Source organism: Alexandromys fortis, unplaced genomic scaffold (genome assembly GCF_014885135.2).
Source record: "Alexandromys fortis isolate MF-2015 unplaced genomic scaffold, M_Fortis_MF-2015_v1.1 scaffold_167, whole genome shotgun sequence".
NCBI lineage: Eukaryota > Metazoa > Chordata > Mammalia > Rodentia > Cricetidae > Alexandromys > Alexandromys fortis.
In genome coordinates, this window is record NW_026068050.1 from 3,510,125 (window position 1) to 3,522,919 (window position 12,795).

Consider the following 12,795-nt stretch of genomic DNA (forward strand, 5'->3'; position numbering starts at 1 on the left):
TGATATTCATTGGCACAGGAAAATGCTTTCTGAACAGAACACCAATAGCTCAGGCACTAAGATCAACAATTATATAAATTAATAAATGAGACTTCATGAAGTTGAAAAGTCAAGGATACTATCAGTAGGACAGACAAAGCAGCAGCCTACAGAGCAGGAAAAGATTTTTACCAACCACATATTGGATAGAGGTCTAATATCGAAAATAAAGAAAGAACTAAAATAACTAGATAACAAAATATATAACCCAATTTAAAAAATGGGGTACAGACCTAAACAGAGAATTCTCAAAAGAAGAAACTCAATGGCTAAGAAACACTTAAAGAAACGTTCAACATCCTTAGCCACCAGGGAAACTCAAATCAAAACTACTTTGAGATTTCATCTTACATCTGTCAGAAAGGTTAAGATTAGTAAGACAAGTGACAGGCCATGCTGGTGAGGATGTAGAGTAAGGGACCTACTCTGCCATTGCTAGTGGAACTGCAAACTTGTATAGCCGCTTTGGAAATCAGTGTGGTGCTTCCTTGGGAAATGGAAATGGATCTTCCCCAATATCAGCTATACCACTCTTGGGCATATACCCAAGGGATACTTCTTCCTTTTCACTTGCTCAACCATGACCACTGATACTCTATTCATAGTAGCCAGCAGCTGGAAATAACTTAGATTTCCCTCAACAGAAGAATGAATAAAGAAAATGTGGTACATTTATACCATGGATTATTATCTACCCATTAAAAAGATGATAAAAATCATGAAATTCACAGGTAAATGGATGGAACCAGAAAAAAAATCATCCTGAGTGAGGTTTCTCAGAGCCAGAAATATGGTTTGTAGTCACTTATGTGTAAATAGTAGCTGTTCAGTCAACAACAACCAAGCTACAATCTGTAGAACCATAGAGGCTAGGCATAGAGTATGGGACAAGGGGTGACAGAACTTGTTAGGAAAAAGAATTAGGATAGATATGGATGGGGGAGTCTGGAATGGGAGGATCAAGTGGGGAGGAGGATTAAAAGGGGGATGAGGGAATGAATGTTGGGAGAGACAGCTAAAAATTTAAGGGTACTTTAATCCCAGTACTCGGGAGGCAGAGGCAGGCGGATCTCTGTGAGTTCGAGACCAGCCTGGTCTACAGAGCTAGTTCCAGGACAGGCTCCAAAGCCACAGAGAAACCCTGTCTCAACAAAAAAAAAAAATTTAAGGGTACTATGGAAACAGTAGAGTAGAGGATCATATATATACATATGTGCACATATATGCATATATATGTATATATGAAGGTGATCTAAATGAAATACCAAATAATTGGGAAGACAGATGCCCATCTAGCCATTTCTTTTCCTTTTAAAAATAATTTATTAACTTTGTTTTATGTGCATTGGGGTGAAGGTATGAGATCTCCTGGAACTGGAGTTATAGACAGTTGTGAGCTGTCATGTGGGTGCTGAGAATTGAACCTGGGTCCTCTGGAAGAGCAGTCAGTGCTCTTAACCAGTGAGCCATCTCTTCAGGCTCCATTTAGCCATTTCTTGTCATCAAACGAAGCATCCAGTACCAGAATTGGGTTACATCTAATTGAGTTGTTGGCCAAAGGAGTCCCGTTGAATCCCCAAATGACCTAGGCTGTTACCAAGACTATAGTTTACACTCCACAAATTGACAGAAAGCCCCCATGCTGAAGACAATACCTATACAACTGGATATGAATCAAGCTGGTGCCTACATAGAGCCTTCACCCCCAAGTTGAGCATCTATGGCACAGGAAAATATCATGTACACTACCAAAAGAGAAATGTAAACACCAAATGCAGCCACCAACTCTCTGATCTACAATGCTGTCCTGCCTGCTAGACATGCTAGGGCAATGGTGGCACAAAGTTTGTAGGAGTAAAAAAACCAATATCTTATCTGACTTAGGGTCTACTCCATGAGATGGACCCCATACCTGACACTGCTTGGGGGGGCCAAGAACTTGAGGCTAGATAGTCCAAGGACCAAAGGTAAAACCAAATACTGTCCCCTCAAATAAAATGACTCCCAATGACATTCTGCTATACTCATAGAACAGTGCCTTGTTCTACCAGCATCAGAGAAACTTCCTCCTGCAGCAGATGTTCAAATACAGAGACCCACAGCTAGAATGTAAGCAGAGAGTGAGAGACCTTGAAACACTCAGTTCTAAATGAGGAATCTCCATCAAATTCCTCCCCTTATGGCTCGGGGAACTCTGTGGAAGAGGAAGTGGAGTGTAAGAGCCAGAGAAGTTGGAAGACAGCAAGAAAACAAGGCCCTCTAAACCAACATGAGCAAAGCTCATATGAACTCAGAGACTGAGGCAGCATGCACAGGGCCTGAACCGGTCTGAACCAGGTCCTCTGTGTATATATGACGACTTTCAGTTGAGTGTTTTTTTGGGATCCCTGAGTGTACTAACAAGTGGGGCTCTGACTCTTGTGCCTTCTCCTAGGTTCTTTTCCTTCTGTTTGCTTTGTCCAATTCTGGTGTGTTAGCTTTTGTTTTATCATAGCGTATCATGCATGCCATTATCCCTTAGAAGTCTGTTTTCTAACAAAACAGAAAGAGAGTGGCTCTGGAGGGGAGGGGAGGAGGAACTGGGAAGCGTAGAGGGAGGGAAACTGTAATCGGGATATATTATGTGAGAAGAAAATCTATTTTCAATAATGGGGAAAATCTAACCTACCAAATAAAGATTCCTCCATACTCACCCCACCCAGCCTGAATCGGACTTGAATGCCAGCCGCAGCATCTAGGAGCTCCGCCTGTAAGAAAAGAGATAGATGGCCCTCAGCATTCCGTGAGCAGCACCTCGTCACTTCTCATCTGTCCATTACAAATAGTCGCTGGCATTTACTGTTTATAAAGCAGGGTGGGTGAGTGGACTTCAAATAATTAGATTTAAATCATAAGATATTTTTATTTTTAATTACAATTGTGTGTGTATGTGTGTGTGTGTGTGTGTGTGTGTGTGTGTGTGTGTGTGTGCAGGTGCTCATGGAAGTCTGAGGCATTGGATCCCACTGAAGCTGGAGTAAGGTGGTTGTGAGCCTCTCTATGTGGGTGCTGGGAACTGAACTTGGGTCCTCAGGCAGAGCAGTGTGAGCTCTTAACTGCTGGGCTATTTCTCCAGCCCCCAAGTCAGGATACACTTTGAGAGCTAAGGACTTATGGACAGTCCTGAGGATAACTGGAACGATACTGCCAAACTCTCCTTTCTGTGCAATATAAATACAATCTTCAAATGGGCGTGGTGGTGCACACCTTTAATCCCAGCACTTGGGAGGCAGAGAGAGTGGATCCCTGGGAGTTCAAGACCAGCCTGGTCTACATAGCAAATTCCAGGACAGTCAGGACTGTATAGATAGGGAGGTCCTGTTGCAAAACAATAAAAATTACAAATCCCAAGTAACTAATAAGTTCTCAAATATATGACTTACATATAAAATATTACACCGTGTAAATAAATTCAGGAAAAATAATAACCGGTCCACTCAAGCTCAACACTACATGGGCCTTTCCTAACTAGTTTCTGTTAAGTCAAAAAAGATCTTAATTTTGTGTGTAGTAAATCTTGTAAATATAGCGCCCTGTACAAAAAAGAAAATGGAAGAGGGGGGTTGATCTCTTGTCTGAAGACAATTCTCATCTACCTCCTTGATTATATTACGTTAGATGAGGAAATAGGTATTTTAGTTGGAAAAAAAATCTATTATTTTTTTCATAATTTTCCTGGATAAAAACCTTAGTAAATTAAATAGAAAGTATAAAATTCTGCATATTTTTTCATATTTGGATGGTGATATCATACATGCATACATACATACATATTCACTAGAATTTGGACAAATTTTAAATGTGTAGCTATATAAATTTTTACATATTTGTGTATTCAATGGTCTCTATAAGTCATATAAAAATCATAAGCATTTTCAGCATTGTGGTCCTGTGACCTTTCCCAGTTGGATATCCTTAAAAATCTCTTTTATCTTCATGGATTAATGTTGCCAGTTTTTGAGTTTCATACAAAAGGAATTATACACTGTGTACTATTTTGGTGCCTGAATTTTTGTTCAATTTCAATCTCTGATGAATGTATAAGGATCTATCCATCCATGTAAATACATGGGTTGATTTGCATTGCTACTAGTATTTCATCATTTTGCATTGCTACTAGTACTTTTTTTCATGACAGGGTTTCTCTGTGTATCTTTGGCTGTCCTGGAACTCACTCTGTAGATCAGGCTGGCCTCCAACTCACAGAGATCTGCCTGCCTCTGCCTCCTGAGTATTGGTATTAAAGGTGTGTGCCACCAAGCCCAGCTTGCTGCTAGTATTTTATCATATTGACTTATCAACTCTCATTGTTCCACATTTGCTCTGTCTATACTATAGACTCTACAGCTTGGGTTACAAAGCTTCTGAGAACATTACCCTTCATTCTTCTGGTAGATTCTTCAATTTATTTCTCTTTGTTATATACTGAGAAATTGAATAGAAGAGGCTTTGGGATATATCAGTTCACTTTCTGTTGCTATCACAAAATATTGGTGACTAGGAAGTTTTCCCCTTAGAGTTCTGGTGGCTGTGGTGGCAGCATCTGCAGAGGGTCTTCCTGCTGTGAGGCCATCACGTGACAAGAGAGCAAGGATGCAAACTTGGGTTCTCCTCCTCTTATGGAATACCTGGAGGTAGGAGCTGATGCAGAGGCCATGGAGGGATACTGCTTACTGGCTGGGTCTCCATGGCTTGCTCAGCCTGCTTAGAGCCCAGGACCACCTGCTCAGAAGTGGCTCTACCCAAGTGGACTTGGACATACTACATCAATCATTATCACATTAATTATTATCAAGAAAATTCCCTATAGACATGCCTCTCCCCAAATGATCCGAGTTTGTGTCAAGTTGACAAGAATAACGAACAGGACAGCACCTCAAGGCATGCTTCCAAAGAAGGAACTAATGCATGATACTGAGTTCAAAATGAACATGCTTAGATTGAAAGTAAGGGCTCACAAGTGGATGGCAGGAACAGTCAGTTAAGAAATAATTTCAAGGTTTTGCTTTGTGGTATTTCATTGAACTATGTAGTTTTGCTTTCTGGGCTTTCAACATGTGTGTAATAGTTCTGCAGGTGAGTGTTACAGCTCTGGAGGGAAAGGTATCCTGACTCACTGGGTGCTGGGAGCCATGATGACATAAAAACAGGAGACAACAATTGATACTCAAGTTGTCAACCCACCAGAAATAACTTCTGATAGAGAAAAACTTGTTTTGCAAAGATTGCAAGATATACAGACTCCAGAAGATCTGTTGATTCTGCCTGTAATTTTACATGTGCTAAATTGCATTCTTTCTTTAGAGGCCATAGGGAATTCTCCACAGCCTATATATATATTGTATGTGCTATCTTATGAATACATCCCTGATCTACTGGGCATTTTTATCAGTGAATTGTCAAGAAGGAGGCTCTTCCTTAGCTGTATTGTCCAACTAATATTAGTAATGTTAGACTATACAGAGTTTCGATGAATAAAACAAATACAAAGAGATGCTGCCTGAGTCAGGGGTTATAAGTCACTATTAAGAATTGTCTTGGAGGGGGGCTGGAGAGATGGCTCAGTGGTTAAGAGCATTGCCTGCTCTTCCAAAGGTCCTGAGTTCAATTCCCGGCAACCACATGATGGCTCACAACCATCTGTAAAGAGGTCTGGTACCCTCTTCTGGCCTGCAGACATGCACACAGAATATTGTATACATAATAAATAAATAGATATTTTTAAAAAATTGTCTTGGAGCACAGTCTAAGAAAACAGTTGTCTTTTCCCCAGTTGCCAAGATAGTCGTACACTATCAACTGATATAAAACTTCAAAATAGCTTTATATCAGACCAGGTGCCCTGCTAACAGATTTTAAGACAAAGTATCCACAGAAAAACACAATCTTATTTACAAGGACACTAGCTGGTAGTCTGATTTGCTGAACCAAAGTAAATAGTGTGAGGCAACTTAACTGGTGCCAGAGGACAGCGATTAACTCTCTGGACAAATTCTAAAGTCAGTCTTATGGCTTTTGTCCAGAGACCACGGGAAAAAAGTCCTTACTGACCAGGATCACAAAACATAAACTAACTTCACAGCCCTGGAAAGGCATTACAAGTCTCCCTTCTTATGGTCAAGAGTTACACGCAGGTGGCTGTGCCCCGAAGAGTGCCGAGTAAGCTCCTCTGCTGTGCTCCACCCCTGCCCTGCGGCTCCTGCCATGAAGGGCCTCTCAGCTGAGGGTGCTGCACACTCTCTACTGCTACGTTGCTTTTTGTAAAGTCTCCAGTCTGAGAAAGTCCTGGCTTTTATGACCACTAAATGTTTAAAAGTATAGGCTATAGCACACAGTTTCCTTATTTCTCTTAGTCTCCTTAATAGTTGAGTTTCATAAGGCCACCTCTGCAGATACGATGACAAAATGACTTGTCCTCCTGCAGCTGTGGTTTGCAGCCCACTAGTCAGGAAGCTGATTGAAAGAAAATGTTCTTTTCCTGATATCTGTAGTTATTGCTGTTGAGAGGACTCTGTTTCTTATCGTTTACTTAAGAAATGGTATGTGACCTTCAGAGGTAATGCCTGAAAGGTTGTGTGGGGCTTTGTAAGCTGTGAAGAACAGAGAAAGCTTGTGGGATTTAATATGAGAGAATAAAGAGTAATAAAGAGCGCATACGCTTGTTCTTTTCCCCCTGAAATCCCTCCGATAAAGTCTTAGGTTTACAATGCTGTGGCGTTTTTCTCTGAGTCCTGCTTGTAGCCCAGAAGCTGGTTCTTTCGGGCTGCAGTTTTCGGGAAGTCAGGTGATGCCTGGAGCTGTGAAGGGCCAGCTCTGGAGAGAAAGATACCCTGACTTGTCGGGGAGTCAGGTGATGCCTGGAGCTGGGATGTGGTGGGGAATGGTCTCCCTGAAGGATGTAGCAATCCTGTTCCTCTCAGAGAGCCAGGGCAGCTGAGTTCTGCTCTGCTCCCCTAAGCGAACATCCTAGCAGAGCTATGGCTCTAGTTTTGGGTCCAGGGCGTATTTCCTTCACTGGTTCTGGTTCCAGGGCAAAGGTGTGTTTCTTTGGCTCTGGTTTCAGAGTCAGGGTATGTTTCTTAGGTTCTGAGTTCAGGGAAAAAGTCTTTCTTTCACTGACTCTGGTGTCAGAGTTAAGGTGTGTTTCTGTCACTGGTTCTGGTTTCAGGGTCAGGTTGGTTTCTTTCACTGGCTCTGGTTTCAGGGCCAGAGTGGGTTTCTTTGGCTGGCCCTTGTATGCTACAGCTTCAGTCAAAGATTCAGAAGGAAGCAAACACGAGAACACCGAAGATGCTGTGTCGGTAAGAACCGTCTCACCTCTTTGGGATTAATATACTTCACTATCTGACGCGGCTCCCCCTGTCTTCTCAGCTCGATCAGGCTTTTGAAGTGACGGAACACAGCAACATTCTAAAATCGGATCACAGGATTTTATGGTTAAAACTAGATTCTCTACATTTTCAGAGTTTGAAAAGGTAGTTTTACGTTTGTTTATTTGTGATGGGGGTACTTTAGTACACATTTGGAGAGCAGGAGGCAACTTCTGGAGATTGGCTTCACCTTTCCGGCATGTGCATCCCAGGGCTACAACTTACATCACTAGGCCTGGTGGCCCTTGCCTTCTACCCACTGGGCTATCTCGCCAGTCCTGAATTTTCTATTTCTTATTACCCATTCATACACCTACCCAAAAACACAGATCTGAATAGTCCTGCAGGAGCAGAGAAACGAGGCTTCAAACTGAAACCCTTTCAGGGAGAGCAAAAGCTCCTCACCCTCGTGGCTCTCTCCAGCTCCTGTGAGGGGGCTGGTGTTAACCTGACATTAAGTCTTCTCAAGAACACTGTAAAAGAGGGGTGGGGGGTTAGACACAAGGACAGAGGGAATGCTATATATAGACCAACACCCACTCTGAAAAGAGCCAAGTTGACAGACATAGCTGCGTTATGAGCCGAGCGACTTCAGGAGATGATTGGGGACTCAATAAGAGGGACAAAGCAGAAGGGAGGGAGGGAGGGAGGGAGGGAGGGAGGGAGGGAGGGAGGGAGGGAGGGAGGGAGGGAGGGAGGGATGAAGATGTTTGGGGTGACAGCGTAGAAAGAAAACCATTTCCTCAATTCCCACCTGGCTCCACAGAGTTACAAGGAAGCCCCGCCCTCACGCCTTGTAGGAGAGTTCCTATAGACTCCTGTCAGCTTGGCTGCCCCTGCTAGCAAAAAGCTTCCTAGCTCTCCCAGGTTTATGGTTTAGTCAGGTAAGCAACCATAACTCTATATGGTGGCTACACTTTGGACAAGGACTTCAGGCTCTCCTGGTGGATGCACAGGCTGCTATAGCTGGTGGCTTCTCAAGACATGTACTGTTGTGTAAATTTGGAGGGTTCTAGGAGTCAGAAATCCCTGTGCACCCCCTCCAAGGTTTCTTTTCATTTTTTTAAAGGTTTATTTATTTATTATCTATACAGTGTTTGCCTGCATGTATGCCTGCAGGCCAGAAGAGGGCACCAGATCTTATTACAGATGGTTGTGAGCCACCATGTGGTTGCTGGGAATTGAACTCAGGACCTGTGGAAGAACAGCTAGTGCTCTTCACCGCTGAGCCATCTCTCCAGCCCCTCCAAGGTTTCATAGACACCTACTGCCCTGGCTTGGAGGGTAGCTACCTTGCAAACCCAGCCTGACATTGCAGAGTCGCTGTGCCCTATGCTAGTTGGATGCTCTGCATCGCAAAGGACAGGCTTCTAACATGAACACAAACAGGGGGCACAGACCTTAAGAACCAGCCATTCTTGGCACTTGCATCCTGAGGCCCAGGGTGTGGCAGCTGCTTGTGGCCTTGCACTTGTGTCAAAACTGAAGCAGAGACCCATGAAGTTCACTAGAACTGTAAGGAAACACTGTGGTCCCTGCTGCTGGTCCACTCACATGGGCTTGCTAAAGGGGCTCCAGCCCCTGCTCTGTGCCTGGGTCTGTTACCACAGGGATGGCAGAGAGAAATACCTGGGCTCCAGTTACCTCAGTGAGCACTGATCCTGAGGAAGTGGAGGGCCGGTCATGGTGCCTCAGGCTCCTCAGGATAGGTGGAACTCACACTGCAAGCAGACTTTTCCAGAAGCAGCGTGTGGGGGAAAAAAACCATCTGATCCAGGCTGCTGTTCCCACTGTGGTGCAGCCCCATCCTGAGCACCCATGCCTGTGTCTCAGCTCCCTGAACCACTGCAGTCCCCACTCTTGTTGGCCCCCAGAGACCATGAGTCTGTCTCACAGTAGCTAGCAGGCTCTCCCTGGTATACACCGTGCCCAAAGTCTCCCCTTCCAGTTAAAGCAGCTATGGGGAAGATGCTATGGTGCTCAGTGGAAACAAAGCCAATGCTGTGCACTAAATTGATGCTGCTGGGCTCATCTTTCGGAGCAGAGTGCTCACTACCAAGGCTATCCTGTATTTGTTAATGGGGCTATCTGACCTACCAGATGTGCGAATCTCAGTGTGGGAGACAAGAGATGTCCTGCAAAAGACATAGCAATCCATCGGCCCCAGAGACCCAAGGGGTCAATATGCAAACGTGAGAAAGCACAGTGAGCCGAGAGGCGACAGAGTTAAGTGAAAATCTGTTTGAGAGAGTGCTCGGCTCAAAGGTGAACAAAAGAAAGCATCACGAGAGCACGTGGAAGCATCGACCCGACCAGAGCCAGCAAACAAAAGGAAAACGAAGAATAATCAGTCTTCATTAGATAACAGTACACCATCAATAAAATAAAATTACAATGAATATTCAAGACAATTACAAGAAATGAACAGGAGTCTTTACTTCCATTAATAATCTTAGATGTAAACAGACTAAATTCTCCAATTAAGCGATATAGAGTTGATCAACAGAAATTAGAAAACAAGACCAAAACAATATTCTGCCTGGACCTTATAAGAAACTTAAGCCATCAGTCAAGGCACAGGGGATGGTGGAAAAGGCGTGGATGTGATGTTTAAGGTAAATGCAAACTTAAAGCAAGCAGAAGCTGCTGTCTGGGTGAGGGAAGTCAGTGGAGAAGCACCAGCACAGGTTGTATGGCAAGATCTGATCCATTTGATGGTGGTCTTCTGGACTAGAAGCAGCAGTCTAACTTAACACAGGCCACCAGGCATAGTGACTGAAGGGACCCACGTACTGCGTGGGGTCCCCCTCTGGACTCCGGACTTAGGCATGGACCACACAGAAACGCAATTTCCAAGCATGAACAAACACAAGGCAAAGAGACTGGTGGCTGAAAGTGAACGGGGCAGAAACAGCAGCAATGGCTTAGGGCAGTCTGTGTTGGAATGAGCTAGGACGTGTTGGTAAGTTATGATTGGGTATTTTAATTAGGTTAGTTAAATAATAAATTTTGATTGCTGGGCCTTGATGTTTTGATAGTTGGACCTTGGTGATCAGCCTCAGGAATGAGTCGCACCTGACAACGTGACCAAATAAGGAACTAGACCTTGGTGGCTAGCTTTAGGAATGTAATCTGATGGTTTAGCAAGGCAGAGGGAAGGGGAAAGGGCCCAACCTCCTGGAGCCACATTTGCCAGGCTCAGGGCTGTCAAAGCCCTTCAGTGACAGAACTGCTGGGGCTATAAAAAGGAGTGAAGTCATCTTACCTCTTGGTTGTCACCCACCCAGGTAAGCAAACATGGAAAATTACTTCTGAGACCAATTCTATCCAAGTTAACTGCACCATAAGTGAGCAATACATTATTAGCTCAGATAAATTATGTCATTAAGCTATAAGATCCTCAAGAGTATTCCATAAATACTGGATGAGTAAATATGCCCTCACCATTTCCTCCCACACATGACATGGGTCAAAGTCAAACGAGCCTATCAGTGATACATTTTCGGGTATTAGCTATTATCAAAGAGTATGACCCCGTTCAGAAACTCAGTGGGACCGGGCGGTGGTGGCGCACGCCTTTAATCCCAGCACTGGACTACAAGAGCTAGTTCCAGGACAGGAACCAAAAAAGCTACGGAGAAACCCTGTCTCAAAAATCCAAAAAAAAAAAAAAAAAAAAAAGAAACTCAATGGGGGCCAGAGGGATGGCTCAGTAAGAAAGTGCTTGCTGTGTAAACATGAGGACCTGGGTCTGATCTCCAGCCCCCATGTAAAAATGCTGAATGCAGTGGGACACCCACAGTCCACAGTCCTGGCACGGGGGAGCCAGAGCCGGATGAGTCTTTTGACGTTGGCTGGATAACCACTGTCACCTACTAGGCAAGTGACAGGCTAGTGAGGGTCCCTATCTCAAAAACTAAGGAGACAGCATCCTGAGGAATAATGTCTGAAGTTGGTTTGTGCCCTCCACACGCGTGCATGCGTGCACAAATATGTCCACACATACCACAAACATACCTTCATACATGAACACAAAAACTGTCTTAACTAAAAAGAACGTAAATGTTTGTGAACCTAATGAAATAATTTTCACTTATTTTTTATTTAGGCTTTTTCAAGACGAGGTTTCTTTGTGTAACAACAGTCCTAGTTATCCTGGAACTTGCTTTGTATACCAGATTGGTTTCGAACTCACAGTAATCTGCCTGACTCTGCCTCCCGGGTGCTGGGATTAAAGGTGTGCACCACTGTGGGAAACTTTTTGCTATCTTCTAAGTTCCCAGCCTAAGAACTGATAATTCAGATTTATTAACATTCTGATATTACTAGCAGTCCCTTATTTTAGCTAATTGCTAAAAATATGTTTCCTTGCAATTAGTGACTTTCGCTGTAAATCTCCTCTGAAACATTTTTCATGAGAGCTGCCTAGTTACCCATTGACGTAAGAACCCGCTCCTTTTTCCCCCATTGCCCTATATCTACCCTGTTTATTCCCCTAATAAACAAGACTTGATCAGAATCCTGTCTTGTCTCCATCTTTTGTGTCTCTTGTCCCTTTTAATTCTCATTCCTCCCCCTCCCCCTTTAGGGTCTCCGTTGACTAACCCACGGTTGGGGCACACCACCACCACTAATTATAACTTTTGAAACAGAATAGTAAACTTCTAAGTTAAAGGGTGGCACAAACCTGTATAAATACACAAAAGAGCTATTGAACCGTGCACACTTTAAGGACATGAATTTTGTGAATTGTAAGTTATCTCTGAAGGGATTAGCTAAACGGACTCACAAGGAAACTTTTCCAGGCCCTCTGAATGACTCTTGCAGCCAGTTCCTGCTTTGGAAGGTCTGAGGGCAATTTGCTAGGCATCTTGAAGTCCTAAAAGAAAAATAAGCAAAATGGGAACCTTGAAATAATTGTATATGCTCCACTGTAAAGCTGGGACCCAGTGGAATTTAAATAAAGTTGTCTAAAGGAAACAATGAAGTAAGATTTGGTATTTAAATTATATTCTTAATATATTACACTTGGTTTTCTAACAAGTGCCTTCCTTGCATAAGAGATTTTTGAAAAGATGGATATTTGTGTGTGCAAGTGCCCACAGACGCCGGAAGGGGCCATCACATCTCTTGGCACTGGAGCCACAGTCTTTTGAGAGCCAGCAATGGTGGTGCTGGGACCTGAACTCTGGTCCTCTGGTAAAGCAGTGGACACGCTGCTTAACCATGAAGCCGTCTCTCCATTCCCTGCAGAGGTTTTACTATGTCTGTGCTGGGATAAATCTCAAGATTTAAGGTCAAATAGTAAATAACTCTTCAGAGTTGATCTCAGTCTGTGTCTCTAAAG

The 12,795-nt window shown here is 43.6% G+C and overlaps 1 protein-coding gene across 1 annotated transcript in view; it reads right to left on the bottom strand.

Annotated features, from left to right (window-relative positions):
- The window catches only part of CUNH11orf65 (chromosome unknown C11orf65 homolog), a 27,197-nt gene extending 14,878 nt beyond the window's left edge, over window positions 1-12,319 (bottom strand). Inside the window, exons 1-3 of the mRNA XM_050119492.1 lie at window positions 12,238-12,319; window positions 7,396-7,488; window positions 2,733-2,786 (exon numbers count right to left, since the gene is read on the bottom strand). Of these exons, the coding sequence (XP_049975449.1) occupies window positions 2,733-2,786; window positions 7,396-7,488; window positions 12,238-12,318 (228 nt within the window). The 5' untranslated portion in view covers window position 12,319. The remainder of the gene's footprint in view (window positions 1-2,732; window positions 2,787-7,395; window positions 7,489-12,237) is intronic.
- Window positions 12,320-12,795: the final 476 nt, after the last annotated feature.